The sequence below is a fragment of the Lytechinus pictus genome, chromosome 16, assembly GCF_037042905.1.
Source record: "Lytechinus pictus isolate F3 Inbred chromosome 16, Lp3.0, whole genome shotgun sequence".
Classification (NCBI taxonomy): domain Eukaryota; kingdom Metazoa; phylum Echinodermata; class Echinoidea; order Temnopleuroida; family Toxopneustidae; genus Lytechinus; species Lytechinus pictus.
Genome location: NC_087260.1, coordinates 27,920,415 through 27,938,888, shown reverse-complemented (window position 1 = coordinate 27,938,888; position 18,474 = coordinate 27,920,415). Strand labels below are relative to the sequence as shown.

At 34.4% G+C, this 18,474-nt stretch overlaps 1 protein-coding gene across 1 annotated transcript in view; it reads right to left on the bottom strand.

The window, feature by feature from the left end:
* The window catches only part of LOC129279428 (uncharacterized), a 40,197-nt gene extending 25,751 nt beyond the window's left edge, over positions 1-14,446 (bottom strand). The window contains exons 1-2 of the mRNA XM_064110989.1: positions 14,371-14,446; positions 13,810-14,289 (exon numbers count right to left, since the gene is read on the bottom strand). Of these exons, the coding sequence (XP_063967059.1) occupies positions 13,810-14,289; positions 14,371-14,446 (556 nt within the window). The remainder of the gene's footprint in view (positions 1-13,809; positions 14,290-14,370) is intronic.
* Between the last annotated feature and the right edge of the window lie 4,028 nt (positions 14,447-18,474).

Below are 18,474 nucleotides of genomic sequence, written 5' to 3'. Positions count from 1 at the left end.
GTCAACAGATTCAACTCAATCTTACAAGTATCTACATAAAACAAATCAGATTGAATGGTAATTTCGGAACTATCAGAAACATCAGAGTTGACAGTCTTATTATTTACAAAGTCAGATGTCACTTCTGATTTAGCTAGAGTGACTATTTCTACAACTTTAGGGGTCTCATGAAATAAGGGATCTGACAATTCTGAATTACCTGGTGTGGCTTCAATTTCTACCACTTCAGGACTTAGAGGGTCAGAAATAATATTTCTACACTGCTCCTTTGCAGATTCAGAAATAATAGGAGTATTAACTAATAAGGATGGACCCCCACTAGAAAATAAGGAAACACCTTCATCTAATTTGTTGCTCAAATCAAGCTTCACCCTTACGGTTGAAGTTAATCCCTGGTCAGGTATGGATTGGGAGCCCTCAGTTTCAAGAGATGTGGTCAAAGCCACATCTGATTCAACTTTAGGGTCAAAGCCCTTATTTTCAAGAGATGTGGTCAAAGCCACATCTGATTCGACTTTCGGGTCAAAACCCTCCCCACTGGATTGGGAGCCCTCAGTTTCAAGAGATGTGGTCAAAGCCACATCTATTTCAACAGTTGGGTCAAAGCCCTCCCCGTTGCCAGAGATCAGACTACCAGATTTTGGTGGATCTAATTTCTTTTTGCTTAATATGGACACTTGGCCTTCTTTTATTGGGGTTGAAGGTCGGCCTCTATCTTCAACCCTTCCCAGTTTGGGTGATTATCAGAGAGGGGAGTTTTGGGACATGAATGAACTGAGTTTATTAAACGTTTTGCCACAGGTTGTGGTCTATGGTTTGACTCAAGTTCAGAAAGGGTATGAAGAATATTGTCTAACAATTGATTATTGATTGATGCCATCTCTGTGGCACGATCTTCGTTAGAATCCTTACCTTCATCAGGGTGTCTTGGATGATTACAAGACTTAGAAATAAATGGGGTACAATCTTGTGAATCATTAGGGACAGGAGATTGTGTGATGGGACTGGAAAAATAATATGGAGAAAACTGGCAAACAAAAGCAGGATGCCCTCTTTTATGGGTTTGAACATTTTGAGGGAATGTATCAGGTGGATCACGTCCAAACCTTTGTCCCAATTCAAAAACTAAATCAAAGTAATCAATTTTGGGGTCGCTTTCAAAAATAGCTGCACAAAATTCAGCAGCTTGCCCCCGCAAACACAAATATAAATTATTAATTCGCTGCTTGGCGGTCCAGCCTGCCTTATCTGCATCGCGAGAAAATTGTTGAAAGAAAACCTTCCAGCTTCCATTAACGCCATCATAAATAAGTGAAGTTGATGGTTTTGAACTTCTCTGACCAGTAAACCAAGATGATGAGGATTGCAAATTACTTCTAAAGTACATGTGGTATCTCCACAGTTTGATCAAAAGTATTTCAAACAGCCATATTTAAAAAACATAAAAACCAATTTGACCTAACAGCAAATTCGCCTAGTCCTAAAACTTAAACCAATCACAGTGAAGGAATATAGGTAGAATATAAAATTCCAGGCCGAAAATACCTTCCTATACTTTATTGCATTCAGTGCAGAACAATTTGCAATTCTATGTGGGAATTTACTAATAATATGGAATTCAAAGCAGATAATAAAATTCCTAATTCCACCTTGAAATTTGATAGCAAGGCAATTTACCAAAGAAAATCAAATATAGTCTATCCTGATTTCAATTCCTAAGATCAAGCAAAGTATCCAAACAGTTAGCCTATCTTTTTTTTTAATAAGGAACTTCCTTGGAAAATGGTTGAAAATAAGTATCCACCTATTTTATTTTAAACCAGAAAACAGAATAATTTCAAATTGGAAAATGTGGTGACTATACATAAAATATAACAATCACCAAACTATTGAATTAATGCTCAGCTAGACAAGTGAAAGAAAACAAGCACAATTCAGCTTGGTCCATTCACTAACTGAGCCACGCCCAAGGCAAAAATTCACAAACAAAACACAGCAAAGAGCATGAAAATTCAGCACTCTGAATCACTCAAAAATGACACAAACAAAACATGGGAAAGAGATTTGAAAATCAAAATTCCAAAATCTTGCAATTTGGGAAATGTTACAAAATTGATAGCTGGGATAATCTGGAAACAAATTTGATACAATTATCCCACTGAAGTTGGACAGTAAAATTAGTACAAGTTTTGAATCCAAAATAGGAATTGCAAAAGACAAGGGTTGACTTTGGGCGTGTGGTACAAATGCTATTAAAGGAAGATGGACTGACCATCTAACTCAATACAAGACACCACGTTCAAAGCCAATGTAAAAATAATGCTTTGCAAAATGTCAAAGATACAAATTTATTTGTGGAGTCTCACTCCCATGCAACACAACAAGCATTCAGAAATATAATCAGAATATCACTATCATATCACAAGCAATACAAAATCAAAAGCACAATGTATTTTTGATCTTTTAAACACTCTAAATAAATCCAATATCTACCCCCTTCCAAAAATTTATGAAGAAAGCAGAACACTCCTAAAACACACTCAAAATAAATCAATATGAAAATGAATTGAAATCCAATGGGATACCAATTCGCGCAAAGTAAGGTTCACAACGCCACTGTGGTAAAATTAGGTATATTAGTATATATATCACCTGTGAGGGAAAGGGTGGAAAGTGGGGTTAACAGAAGGAAACTTTAGAGATACTCACCAGATAAAAGTTGGTGTAAGACAGCGGTGAAATGAATGTCAAACTAAAGAGCAGGCCCAAAGTAACTTGTAGATATTACTGTGACGTCCTCGTCTCGCACCGGTCGACTCTCAAGTGATCATTAGATCCCTTGGCTGGCCTGACTATGCAGCTATGCTGAGACCTGAGTTGTGCACCCAAGCATGGATGAATGCACAGGGCTTTGGGGTTTAATTGGGTCTATTGTTGTGTGCACACAGCCTCTAGCCCATAGAACATGTATATTCTATGCTCCAACCAAGGAGGTAGTTGCTCCAACCCATCCCACAGTAGTACATGTATGTAGGGAGCAGTCGCGCGTGCCCCAGACTGTGGTACATTTTATTTTTACCACACTTCTCTCAATCTCATATTTTAATAAGTTATATTTTAATTCATTAGACAAATTACATATTACATAATCAACTGATTTATAACTTACCTATAAATACAGAAGACAGTGAGCATGAAAACTGCGCCATGATTTGACTTTTGGAGAAATAATCTTCAAATTGTTCTAACTTGTTCAGTTCTTCCGTAAAAACACCTCCATTAAATTATCACCTGACCACACTCTAACCACCCCTCGAGTATCACGTGATTATGCTTTAGCTTTCCGCTCCTCCGAAATAAAGTCCCGGCTCAAAATACCTTTTTTATAGAATGATTGAGTTGGACTGAGAAAAGTGTAGAATACATATAAACCGTATTATAAATAAAAATATTCCAGGTTATTATTATTATCAGCTAGGTTTTTAACTGAGGGGGGGGGGGGGGGGTAGTCTGCAGGCACAGACCCTGATTGGAACTTTGATCAATAAGTGTGCCTCCACGCAAAGACTAGCACATACAAAACTTGCTGCCTTCAGTACACAAGGCATGAGTAGGCTGCACATTCAGACCCTTAACTCGAGTGAAGGGTTTGCCCAGCAGACTAGGGGGGGGGGGAGGGCTAGCCAAAAGTAGGGGCTGCATATGACCTCGTGATCCTCATAAAATGGGGATTTTAAGTTTGTTAAAGAATTAAAGGGGAATCCACACTTGGCCATAAAATGTTGTGTTGGGAAGGAGAAAAATAAATTAAATAGAATGGTGAAAGTTTGAAAGAAAATCGGACAAGCAATAAGAAAGTTATAGCTGCTTTAATATATGATCACCGGGATGATCACTAATACTATGTAGATTTCAAATTGGCAACTGGGTAAGTAAATTATGACAAGGGCAAGGACAACTTTCCCACAGGCCATGTACTTTATTATCAGGAATTTGTGGTTTTCTCCTAAGTAATCTAAATATAACCCAGGTAGTGTATTGTTTTATGTCCTCATGAAAGAAAAATATAATTTGAAATAAAAATTTTGGGAAAAATGACATTTTAGCCATAATATGTATTGGAGTACATGGAAGAGTAGTCCTTGCCTTACATCACTATGACATCCCATATGCGGCCAATTTGAAGTCTCCATGGGTAGAGTGATTACCAATATTTACAACTTTTAAAAATTAATAACTTTCTTGTTGTTTGTCCAATATTGTTCAAACTTTCAACCTATCAACTTGTCTGATTTTCTTTTCCTAATAAAAACAAGTTTTTATTTTGGTTGGATTCGGGATTCACCTTTAAGATTGAGATATACATTACTCATCAATCATAATGCGAGCGTGCAGTGCTAGCTGACACTTTTTCACAATCAGCTGAATATGGATATTTTGAGAGCTTTATGGAATACACGAAAATAATAGTTACCTGACAAATCAAATTTTCCGAGCGCGCAGCGCGAGCAGAAAATATTAAAATTCAGACCATAAAACTGACATTTTACAAAGCATTTGTTTAAAGTCAATTTGTCAATCCAGCAAAATAATGACAGTTCGATTTCCGAGCTGAAATATGATTTGTATATTGACTACAAATGTCAAAACTTGATATTTTAAGCTCCATATGGAGCAAGACTATGTAAATCACCTAGTAGGCATTGCGAGTGCGAGCGAAAATTTTATAGTGACATGAATTTCCCCTCACCTTATTTTTTTTCACTCGTCTTCCTCCTCTTCTTTGTTCTCCTCTCTTTTCCCTTCTTTTTCTTTTTTTCTTCTCTTTCTTCCCCATGGTTATGGTTAGTTTCGGTCATGTTCGCTCATTTGGTTTACGTAGCAGACGATGCTAGCCTGCTAGTATATAGTATACTTACGCAGACCCTATTCCAAATCAAAATAAATTCCGGACTCGATATTTGCTTCCTCAAACTGTTTCTGTTTGTGGTAACTCCCGTAGGAACTCGACAGCAGTGGCGTAGCTACGGGGGGGGGGGGGGCACGTGCCTCCCCCTGAGATTTGGTGTGCCCCCCTGAAAAAAATTGGCAGAGCAAAAAAAAAGGGGGAGAAAGAAGAAAAAAAAGGAAAAGAAGAAGAAAAAAAAAGAAGAGGAAAATAAGAGGAGGAAGACGAGTGAATGAAATAATGTGAAGGGAAGACTTGCAAAAAAAAAATCTTTCATGTTACTTTTCATGTTACTTTTGCTTGCGCTTCGCGCCAGAATTGCCTGTTCGATGAGATTCATATTTTGCTCAATAGGATGATATGGAGCAAGTTTTGAAGTCAATATACATGTACAAAATATATTTTAGCTCGGACATCGAGCTTTCATCAATTTTTTTTTCATAAACAAATTTAAGTGCTCTAGCTGTAAAATATCCCTTTTATAGTCTACATATCAGCATTTTTAAGCTCACGCTGCGTGGTCAAATTGTTTGATTTGCCAAGTTCCTATTGTCTACGTGTATTCCATAATGTTCCATTAAACAACTGTATTCAGACTGCCCAGATTCTAGGTCTAAATCTAAAACATGCCCAATAGCCTGCATGTTCTTTATATTTTTTTTCTCTTTAAACCTCTTTCGAGGGACTTTATTTACATCTCTATAATACAATTTACAAATCACAAAGTATATACAGTAATCAAATTAATCAATCAATAAATGAGTTCCAGCAATTTGTCAATTTCTTCTGTATTCTTATTTTTTGTAACATATTTTGAACTTAAATACCATCTCAGTTTCATTTTCAAATTCATCCATAATATATTTGCATTAACAAAGTAATAACCTTTTTTCATACTCGTTTCAATATAATTTCTGTAAATGGTGTATTGAGTAAAATTCAAAATGATATTAATTAACCAGTATTTCGGTTCTTGTATATTCCAACCTAAAATTACTATATTTTCATTAACACAGACCTGTACTTTAGAAACAGAAAGAATTGTGTCTTCTACCATTTTCCATAGAGGTTTTATATTCTCACATTTTATCAACATATGCATAATTGTTCCCTTAAGTAAACAAAGATTACATTTATCATCATTTTTCAAACTCCATTTAGATAAATTTGATTGGGACGGAAGTATTTTATGCAGGAGCTTAAAATTAAATTATCTAACCTTGTTATCTTTTATTTGTCTAAGTTTAAAATACAGGACTTTGTCCCAATTAATTTCTATCTGAAGTCCCAAATAATTTTGCCAAAACATAAAGAAAGATGCTTCTGTTTTGTTATGTTCTAAATAATAATGATAATAATGCCTAGCTTTCAAGATATTTACATCAATTAAATCACCATTTCATATTTCAATAAGATTAGGTATAATCGTTATTTCCTTTTGTTGTGCATTTGATCTATTTTCCAGCCAGGTGTTGGGAAATGCTTTCTTCAACTTTTGTAGTTCAAAATTGTATAATAATTTTCTGTTTTCAAAATCATCACCTTCTTTTATAACATGATTTACCATCAATACACCAGACTTCCTCCATTTATTAAAATTTAGTGTTTCATTTTGTATTTTTATATTACTGTTATTCCATAAAACTTGTTTTGGAATATGAGTAATTTTTAAAAAATTCTGGTATCTCAAATTTGCCCAAACATATAGAAAATCGATATAAAAGGAGGGTAGATTATACCTTTTCCCTAAATTAACAATGTCTACACTATTACAATTATAATGTAAACATAATGGAAAACCACCAATCTTATTTGTCCAATAGGTAAAAAGAGTTTTCCATGCTCCCTTTATTTCATCCATATATTTATAAATCCATGCTAATCGAAGTGATGAAAATTTGGCTTTCATATCAACCATGTTTAACCCACCATCAATTTCTTTGTTTAAACATACATTTCTCTTAACTTTATTTTTTTGGGAATTCCATAAAAATGTATCTAATTTTTTATTCAATGCCTTTGAAATATAATCGGGCACAGGAACTGCCGAAGCAACATAAACAAATTGTGATGCAATTAAAATCTTAATGACAGATATTTTTCCAAAGTAAGTCAGATTTCTCATTTTCCATAAATTAAGTATATTTTCGACTTTTCCAAGTCTCCCTTCCCTATTTCTTTTTACTACATCAACATGGTTTTTACCAACATATATTCCAAGACATTTTACTGGATCGACCGTGCATTTTAGGTCATTTAACTCTATATTTTCATCTAACTTCATTATTTTAGATTTAGACCAATTGACTTTCGGCCCTGCTATATTTCCAAATCTATTAATCTCAGTCATTATATTTTGTACAGAATTTGTTCCATTGGCGAATACTATATTATCGTCGGCGTACTAAGCTAGAGATATTTCTTTAGTTGGTACTGCTATACCTGTAATCAATGGATTTTGTTTAATTTTTTGAGCTAATATTTCAGAAATTACCAAGAACAATAGAGCCGACAACGGGCATCCCTGCCTTACACCTCGATTGAAATAATTTTTTGTGACAACCAACCATTGTTCAAGACATTACCATTTGCATTTGTGTAAAACGTTTGTATCCAATGAATAAATGACTCTTTAAATTGCATCTTATGTAAAGTAGTGAACAGAAAATCGTGTCTAACGTTATCAAACGCTTTTTGAAAATCTATGTACATGATAACACCTGATTGATTATTCATTTTACAATAGTCAATAACGTCTTGTACAAGTCGCACATTCTCTAATGCCGACCTATGAGTTTCCTAAATCCCGATTGATCATCCGAAATAATATGCGGAATAATTTGTTTCATTCTTTTTGCCAATGCACCTGCAGCTATTTATAATCAATGTTAAGGAGTGATATTGGTCTCCAATTTTCTAATAAAGCTTTATTACCAATTCAATTCAATTCAATTCATTTATTCAACCATCATCATGTACAAACAATTTCATAAATACATACCAATATAGATAATATACAAATACTAAACTTAACAATAGAATGATGGTTTGGTGACCCCGGAGAAAGCAGAGCTTATAAAAAGGGGCCACCGAGTTAAAATATACACTAAAAATACATACAACAAATAATAATAATTACACTAAGTACACCGATGCAACAGCCAAAAAAAAAAAAAAAAAAAAAAAAAAAAAAAAAAAAAAAAAAGGAGGGGGGGGGGGGGACTTTCAATGAGAAAATAACAAATAATTAAATAATTGGCAGAAAGTTTTTTAAGCACATGATAACTGATAATGTTTTCTGATAAGTCTCTTGAACCTAGAAAGAGTTGAACTGGATTTTATGTCAGAGGGGAGGTTATTCCATAACTTAGGAAAACAGATTTTAAAGGAATTTAAAGATATAGTTGATCGAACTAAGGGTAGATGAATTTGGTTGCTTTGGCGAGTAAAATGAGAGTGTATTGTAGAATTTGGGACAAAAATGTCATTGAAAAGAGGAGGCAAGATTTTAGCATAAAATTTATACATGAATACGAGGGAATTAAATGATATCAAGTCCTGTACTGGCATTATGTTCAGTTGAGAAAACAGAGGCTTTGTATGAGTGCGATAGGGAGCGTTTGAAATAATGCGAACTATTTTTTTTTGTAAAATACGTAGTTTATCTAAGTGTGATTTGAAGGTGTAGCCCCAGACAACATTGCAATAATTCAAATGGGGTAGTATGATGCTATTATATAAAGTAATCAAAATTGATTTAGGAACATAATGTCGTAACTTGGACAGAACACCAATGGATCTTGATATCTTTGTACTAATAGAAATAATATGAGATTTCCAAGAGAGATGTTCGTTTAAAGTCACACCAAGGAATTGTATATTATCAACCCGTGTGATGAGATTACCACCAATATGAACATCAGGAAGATTAAATGGGACATTCTTTCCTTTTGTTCGAATAATCATATATTTGGTCTTCTCAAGATTAAGAAATAATTTGTTGCAAGCAAACCATTTGTTTAATTTATCCAATTCAATATTTGCTAACGATATAAGATGATGTATATTTTTGTGTGATATTGAAACAGTGGTATCGTCAGCAAATAGAGAAAAGTTAAGACTTGATGAACAATTAGTAATGTCATTTATGTAAACAAGAAAAAGAAGTGGGCCTAATACAGATCCTTGTGGAATTCCACATGATACATTACTAAAATGGGATCTGACACCATCGATCACCACATATTGATTTCTGTGTGATAAGTAACTATAAAACCATTGGAGTGGGACCCCTCTGATTCCATAAAATTCTAGTTTTTTTAGCAAAATGTTGTGATCAATGGTGTCAAAGGCCTTAGATAGGTCCATAAAAACACTTAGGCAGAAATTTCCAAGTCTATTTTATCAGATATCACATTAAATAGATTCAATACACCGAGATCGGTTGAGAAGTTCTTCCGGAATCCAAACTGCTGGGGTATTAAAATATTATTGATGGAAAGAAATTTGTAAAGTCTACTGTGAACTATTTTTTCCAACAGTTTGGAGAAAAAGGGCAATAATGCAATTGGTCTGTAGTTAGCAATGTCATGTTTGTCACCCTTTTTGTAAATTGGAATTACCTCAGCTGTTTTTAGTTTGTCGGGAACAATACCATGAGAAAGTGATTCATTGAAGATATGACAAAGAGGATTGATAATAGTGTGAATGCATTCCTTAACAACACGAGCTGCTATTGAATCAGAGCCCGGAGCAACTGACGATTTCATGGAAGAAAGAACATTAAGTATTTCGGTATTCGACGTTGGATTAAAAAATAGTGATTTGGGTACATGGTTACATAAATAATCACAAAAATGCGATGAAGAAGTTTGGATTTTTTCTTGAGTTACCTTTCCAATATTGATAAAATAACTATTGAATACTTCAGCAATAGTTGACTTCTTCGAGATCTTTTCCTGATTGAAATACATATAAGATGGTAATTTGTTTTTTCTTTTACCTAATATATTGTTTATCCTCGACCAGGTTTTTTTCATATCACCCCTCACTTTACTGAATAAATTTTCGTAGTAAATCCTTTTGCTTCGTCGAATAACACATGTTAATAAATTCTTATATTCAACATATTTTAATCGAGTCCGAGCGTCACCATTTTTTGTATACCGATAGTATAATCTTTGTTTTTTATTAATGGATTTCAAAATGCCATGTGTAATCCAGGGTTTGTTGTTTCTTTTCTGTTTAGGTTTTACAAGGGGGAAAGAGTCATTGTACAGGGAGCTGAACTTATGAATAAATAAGTTATATGACATGTTAATATCTTCATTGCTATAAATAGCATTCCAATTAGTTGTACTTAACTTTTTTTTAAATCTTGAAATATTTTCTCTTGTAAATTTCCGGACTTTGCTACTGATTGTATGGAGAGGCAGGGATATATTATTACTCAGGCAAAATATAGGAAAATGGTCCGAGAGATCCGAATAAATAATACCACAAGTATTGTTCTTGTGGATACAATTGGTGAATACATTATCTATCAGGGTAGCAGAATGCCTTGTTACTCGAGTTGGCTTGTTTATACAAGGAAATAATCCATGGTTAAACATTATATCTAAAAACTCATTTGTTTTGCGATCAATATCGTGATTGAGTAAATTTATATTAAAATCTCCAACTATGTATAAATCAATATTAGAGGAATTTATATCTAATAACAAATTCGTAAGTGTTGCATTAAATGCGTTAATATCTGTATTTGGTACCCTATAGATACAACCAACCAATATTGGTTTACATCTATCTTTTAACTGTATTTCAATAAAAATAGTATCACAATGGTCTCTACTGAGGGATAAATTAGAGCATAGATGGTAATCGACATCATCTCTTATATACAAGGCTACTCCACCGCCTTTTTTGTTAAGTCTGTCAACGTGAATAAGTGAATATCCATCAATATTAAACAAATGAACTGATATGTTTTTTCGAAACCATGTTTCGGAAATTCCGATAACAGTGAAATTGTAATTCAATGAACGAAGGAGTAGTTGCAAATCATCGTAATTCCGAATGAGACTTCTTGAGTTTATATGTAATATGGAAAAATTATCTGGAGTAGCCTTGTATATTTGTGCGAAATCATCAGAAAATAAATAATTGCACGATTCACTAGTTACATTGTCATCGCTGGAGAGTGAATCCATAATTACCGGAGAATTGTTGAAATCAGTATATTTGATATTTAGATTAAAAGGGTTAACAGACAAGGAGTGGTATCTATCCTCATCGATACATCTATCTAGATGAAAGAAGGTGAGCATACATAATAAAAATGAGTCATCATCTACGTAATGGTTGAAAGGAAATATTTGCGAGTTGCATGGAACACAATATGCGTTGTCTTCAAGAGACTGGACTTTAAAACAATTGTGGCAGAGGAAATTATCGCCCCTCATATGAGGGAGGAAAAGGAAAAAAAAGGTGGAAAGGCTGTTGCAGGAGAGTACAAAGTTACAAAAAATACTATAAGAATTAAAAAAAAAAAAAAAAAAAAAAAAAAAAGTAATCCGAATAAGAGTCTGGTATAAAACAACTGTCTTGGGAGGAAAATCCACTCTACCCAAACCACAACATAATTAGCATGCGATTTCAAGCCTGAGTAATGCACTGTATAGTAAGTGTCATATGAAGTAAGTATGGATTCATTGGTACAATGCCATTCAAGGTGGTAGGTAAGGTTTGGTCTATGAAAGGAAGAATGCATTCAGATAATAGTTATAATGACAGTGTTACCAAGTTACAACGATGCTGGGAAAAAAACAGTTCAACCTTATTTTTTATATGTAAGACGTAATAGATTGAGTATTCAAGAATAATAAAAAGTTTGTATCAACTGAATGACAATAGAACTCCAGTGACACGAGTCTGCAAATGAGATGAATTGACAGGAAAATGTATGTTTAAAAATTTAAGATCAACAACAGAAGGTCTGTCTAGAAACTGGCATGCAATCATTGGTATGTGGTTTATAAAGAGCTCTCATGATGTGTGATGTAATAAATAAAAAAAGCAACAATATACAACATGCTTTTTACAATGTAGCATTGCATAAAAACGACAGTGCATGCATACATGCATGTGTGTACACCAGTTAACCACTATTGACTGTAATGGATGTTATGTCAAAAGATTTATGAAAAATATCATGTTAAAGAGAAATCACTTTAGATAATAATAAACACAGCTAAGCAGACAGAACTAAGTTGCTGTGAATAAACACGCAGCTCAATATAGGGTTGTACATTGTATCTCAAGACTTGTACAATCTAGAAAAGACAATAAATAATTGATAAAGTCCAAGTATGATAAAACATAATTTGTCAAACAGGAAAGATATATTAAATATACTATATGTGATAGTGAATGCTGTTAGAAACCCAACAATCTCAACTTGTAGCAAGGTTGATATATATAGGTGAGCCCCTTTTTTATGATGGTAGAAATTGTGAAGCATAAATTAACAAATCACATCATAAGTACATTTAGAATTTAAATAAAAAGCCAAAATGTTCAGCAATGAAAATAGGAAAACTATCATCAAAGGCGATAAGTATACAGTATGAATAAACATAAAAACTGGTGAGTAGGAAAAAAAGGTAAGATTTCAAAAACTTAAAGTTATAAAACTGGTCACTAGCTAGCATGGTCACTCAAGGCCATAAATCAGTGGTTATCAGATAACTGAGTAAATTAAAGACATCGTATCATTTTACAGAATGTGACACCATATTTTCTTTTTTTTTATTGCACAACATACAATTTAGGATGCAGTGTGGTTATAAAAAATGTGAAAAATATTTCGACCGAAATATGCCATATTCTGAATTAGGTATCATGTAAAGTAGTAACACTAGATGTTAGCTAGCATGGTCATTCATGGCCATAAGTCAGTAATCATCGGATAATTGAGTGAATTGAAAAGACCAAATAATTACATTTTATCATTTCACAGATGAGTATGTTTTCATTACAATGTAAAAATAGAAAATTAGGAAAGCAATGTGGTTAAAAATGTAAAAAGTATTGCAATCGAAATAATTATGTCACATTCTGAATTAGATATTGCGTCAGTCAGGATATAGCCTAGTGTAACTAAAGCTGAACCTTTGATATGATACCTGCATATACTGTAGAAGTGATAATGAATTTGTAAGATAAAAGACTTGCCAATCTGTAATGACAATGTCGGTCATTTCTAGTAAGTGATGTAGAAGTAGATTATGCAAAGGTGATTTATATATATTATATCACTAGTAAAGCATGAATCTAATCCTCAATATTGATTTTTGTGATCGGCGCATGGTCAGTAACTTCAAGATAAGGTTATATAGTTAATAGTTCACTGATGAAATTATCAAATATATAAACACATAATTTATTATACCGAGCAAAAGTTACAGATTTGGGGACACCAAATGGCAACAGGTAAAAAACTATTTAAACTATCTGTCATCAATCGTATTCATGGGTGTCAATGATTGACTTAAGTTCGGATTTACGATGAGTCTCAGTTTAAAAACAATTTAGTAACCTCGAACGTAGGATGAGTGGGTAGCAGCAGCTAGCTGAGATAAGATCAAATACTCACGAATATTTAGTCCATGTTGTGAGGCTTTGTGATTTCGGCCTTGATTCGAGTATGAGCTTAACGCCAACTAGTCGGATTCTCGTTGACACATTTTTGTTTTTCCGTAGATGATAGGCTTCTTTCTCAAGTTGATAGCGTATTTTTTTAAGCTCAGCTGGTAGGTCAGAACGTATCGAGATCCGCGGGTAATCGCTGCGAAGACTCTTGCTTACGTCGTCGTTTGGTCGTCGCTGTAACCGATCGAAAGCGTTGAATACTTCATCGCGATCAGACATCGAAACAAATCGAGCGATAATGGGGTCGGGCGTTTTGATGTCGTCGTTCGGCTTTCTAGGCAGTCGATGGACATTATTAAACATCATCCTGCTCGTCTTAGATGCTGGGAGACCGAGAGATCCGATGACGTTCCGGACAACCTCTTCGACGTTTTCATCTGTTTTTCTCTCGATACCATAGAAGAGCAAATTTCTTTTCCTCTCGTGAATTTCCTGTGCGATGATGGCGTCGTGCAGGTTTTGTTCACATTCTTTTTGTTTTCTTATTAATTCAGGAATAACTTTGTTTTCGATGGTTTCCACACGGGACGCAGAATCAGTTGCCGCTCCTTGTAACATAGATATCGTAGATTTCATGTCTTTAATCTCTTCTCTGATATCAGAAATGCTGAAAACAACTTTATCTAACTTTTCTAGGATTTTAGAAGTAAAATTGTCAAAATGCAATCTAAAATCAGTCAGTGACTCGGCAGTGGCGTAAGTTTTCGACTTACTTAGTGTAGCTTTGGGCGTGTCCATCTTGCCTGTCGTATTACACGTAGCACCAGTCTGGGATCTAGTATCTGGCATTTTGACCACTTTCCGTAGATGAAGTTCAGCAAGTACAAAGATATATCACATAAAACTGTCAGAATCAGCTTACAGGCAGAAAATCATTTTTCTTGAGTTATCGTAGAAGTGGATTAAGAGGGATTTTCCTAAATAAAACACAGAGCGTTTAAAAATCAGTCCTCCATGTCCAAGTGCGCCCTCTTACTTCCTTTTTATATAACAATGTGAGAACAGCTTGACTTTGGGAGGATGACATTTTTTTCTCCTTATAACCAGTATTTAAACTACTAATTAACATATCTTTGAAATCATTCCAAAAGCACCTGTAAAACTCTACACTCAGGACATCGTTACCTGGGGCTTTGTTCGTGTTCATTGACATGAGTATATAAAAACACTCCCTTTCCGTTAATAAACCTTCACATAAATTTGCTTGCTCTTCTGATAAAGTGTTTAATTTTAATCCTGTAAAATATTCATCGAACAGAAGCGGATCTAGAGGGGGGGTTGGGGGGGTTGCAACCCCCCCCCCAAAAAAAAAAATCCGGGGACCATTTTTTAAAATCTTATCTTTTTTTTTAAACTTGTAATTTTATTTTATTCTATTTCTATGTATTTATTTCATTTATTATTATTATTATTATTATTATTATTATTAGCTAAGTTCCAGCAAAATAGTTCAGGGATTTGTACAGAAACATCCAAGGCGTCTCTTCTGCCAGTCCATCATATTTGACTGAGATTTGCCGGTGAGTATCAGTGACAAGCTGTTCATAATAAAAGTATTAGGCTAACAGTGCTTATTCCAAGGTCCCCAATTCTTTGTATCTGTGTTGTTAACTGGCCTTACATTGCAGGAAAATGCAACTTAATTTTACAAATTTTCATGGGGGTTAATTTGGCAACGACCTCTATACCAAAAAGAGTGGTGTTTTAGATGCAAGAAAACGCCATTTTCACACACAGATTTTCAAAAATTTTCCCTACTGTGGGAGGGGGGACACCCCCCTCCCACACCCTCCCCCCTCGCTCGCTCCGCTCGCTTGGACTCGGTCGCTACGCTCCCTCGCATACCACCCCAACCCCCCCTTTATAAAAAGCTGGATCCGCCCCTGTCGAACTCTTGATCTTGATTGCAATCCCCTTTATACAGATTTTCATAATAATCTAATATATGTTCTAAAACTTTTTTACCGTCATGTACTATTTTACCTTTAATTTCTACACAATTTATTTCTTTTTTAACACTTCTTCTTTTTTCCAACTGTAAAAAATATTTCGTGCACTTTTCACCATGCTCTAGCCATTTATCCCTAGATCTCACAAACGCACCTTTACATTTATATTTATACCAGGCATCTAACTCATATTTTATTTTTTCCATCTCTTCAATATCTCGTACATTTGCATGACATCAATTTTCTCACAAATTTCTGTATATTCCTTTTCCAATTTGGAATAGTACATTTTCTTTCTAATTTGTTTATCTTTAGAATATTTAATACTTAATTCTTTATTTTTTATTTTACACATTTCCCATCTCAGTTGATCATTTAAATATGAATATTCTGCTTTTACTTTCTGTATAACACATTTTATCTCAGCAATGTGCTTCTCATCATTTAGAAGAGAGTTATTTATTTTCCAATACCCTTTACCCCTATTTTGTTTACACATTTTCAGTTTAAGAGAAAAAGCGTTATGATCGCATTTCAATGCTGGCCTGATATCTGTGGAGTATACCTTACAAGTTAAATGTTTTGCTATCAACCAATAATCTAGACGTGAAAAGATACCTAAAGACATCTGTCTCCAGGTGAACTGTTTTTTTGACGGATGAAATTGTTTCCAAATATCACTCAAATTATTGTTTTGCTGAAAAAAATTAAAGACTTCATTTTTTTAATGCGTATATGACATTCCACAGGTATCTACCTTTTTATTCTGAACTATATTCCAGTCACCACCTGCAATGATTATATCATCTTCATCTTTTACATCTTTTAACCAAACATTAAGCATTTTATAAAATTTGTTCTTTTCGTTCTTTTTTGTTGGTGCATATACATTGAGACATAAGTATTTATTTTCATCAATAATAAAACGTACTGCAATAATTCTTCCATCGTGTTTGTGGTGAACATTTACAATATTTATGTTTACATTTTTTCGGACAAGTATAGCAACTCCGCATGAATGATGGGTGCCATGGTTAAAATAACACGGTCCATTCCATTCTGCATATATAGTCTTTTCAAGATCCTTTGACAAAAAAGTTTCCTGAAGAAATATTACATCACTTTTTTGTTGTCTAAACCATAACCATATTTTATTTTTTTTTTTTTTTATTTCTTATTCCTCGAACATTCAATGAGACAAAGTGCATAGGTGAATCCACTGTGCAAATTTGTTACTCCATTGATTTTCAATCTGATCATTAACAAGCTTTACTTGTGTTTTGGTTTCTTTGCTGTTTGCTTCCGCTTTACAGGCTTTACTGTGGATTTGTTGCCAGTTGACCCTACTGGTGGGCTTTCAGGTGATACGATGGATTGATCACTTTCACTTTCATCATCAGCGCTATTTCCATCATTGCACCTTTGATTGTTTTCACTTTTCTTATTCTTCGGTATCTTTCTTGCCGCTTGCGAGCCAACATATTGAATTGCGGAGTCGGATGCATACGTAGCAACGGTATCGACGGACGCTTTCTCACGATGATCATTCATGGGGAGCGAAGGTTGTTGACGCAGGAAGTCCGCGAGTGTGGCTTGACGTTTCTTTTCAACATGTTCTTTATATTAAATGTACTTAAATTATCCAGTTTCACATCAGAATATCAATAATTGTCTGCTCACGCTTCACGGTCGCATTATTTATGATACCCAATTAACTATATCCTATTTATGATTTACAAAATATGAATAGAGTGTCCCGCTTTTAGGTCTAATATCTCAATTTTCTTCCTCTCGCTCTTCGCGCTCGCATCAATTGTTTAGTTACATACCTATCCCATTTATTAATTTAAAAAGTGCTTAGAATGACCATTTTTTAGGTCAAATTGTCAACAAAATTTGCTCGCGCTTCGCGCTCGCATTATTGAAATGTATACCGTCTTCGTGGGTAACTGTATAAGCAGTCCTTAACAGGTCTCTTTTTGATAATGCTAGAACAGTTAATAAAAATTTCTACTCGTGCTTGGCGTTCGCAGTAACCATCTAGTTACATACGAATCTTGTTCAGGATCACACATAACATTGCCCAGAATATTAAATTTTCAGGACAAAATATATGAAAGTAAAAAAAAAAAAAAATCGCTTGCGCTTCGCGCTCGCACTTTTTATAAGGCTTATGAGATCATTTCATGTTTATGTTGTTTTATAAGAATAAAACTAAGAAGTGACTGATCGGGGGAAATACAGGTGATGATAATTTCGGGCCCCGTCCCCTATTGGCGAATGAGTCGGATCCTTCCTTGTGACACATACACACACAACGGAAAAATGGTGCCCCCCTGAAAAACCAAGGACCCCCAGTGCCCCCCAGAAAAAAAATCCTAGCTACGCCACTGCTCAACAGGACAGCTTTTTGGGCTGGTAAACGCCAAGCTGATATATAACCAATTACCTTGGAAACAGTTTACGTCTAGGTTAATCAGTCATAGTGGCTGACGTAATAGACGACAGATATCACTCTTGGGCCTCTTTATCAAAGTGGAGACGATGGCAGAGTTGGGATTTGAACTCACAAACTTGCGATTATGAGTCCAATGCTCTAACCACTTGACCACACGTAGTTATATTATAAATTTCAGAAGGCAAAGCTTTATAGTACAAGAACATTGTTACTTTCAACATTAAATGTGTTAATTAAGCTTGTTTGGACTGTATAAATTGTTTCAAATGAAAATGGTCTAGGAACGAAAACTATCATACGTTAGTCACGTGACGTTGTACACAGAAATATGCCATGTTCTGCCTGCTCGATCTCAAAGTTTGGGAGAAAAATAAGATGTAACCATTATACCAATCGTAAAGTATTATACA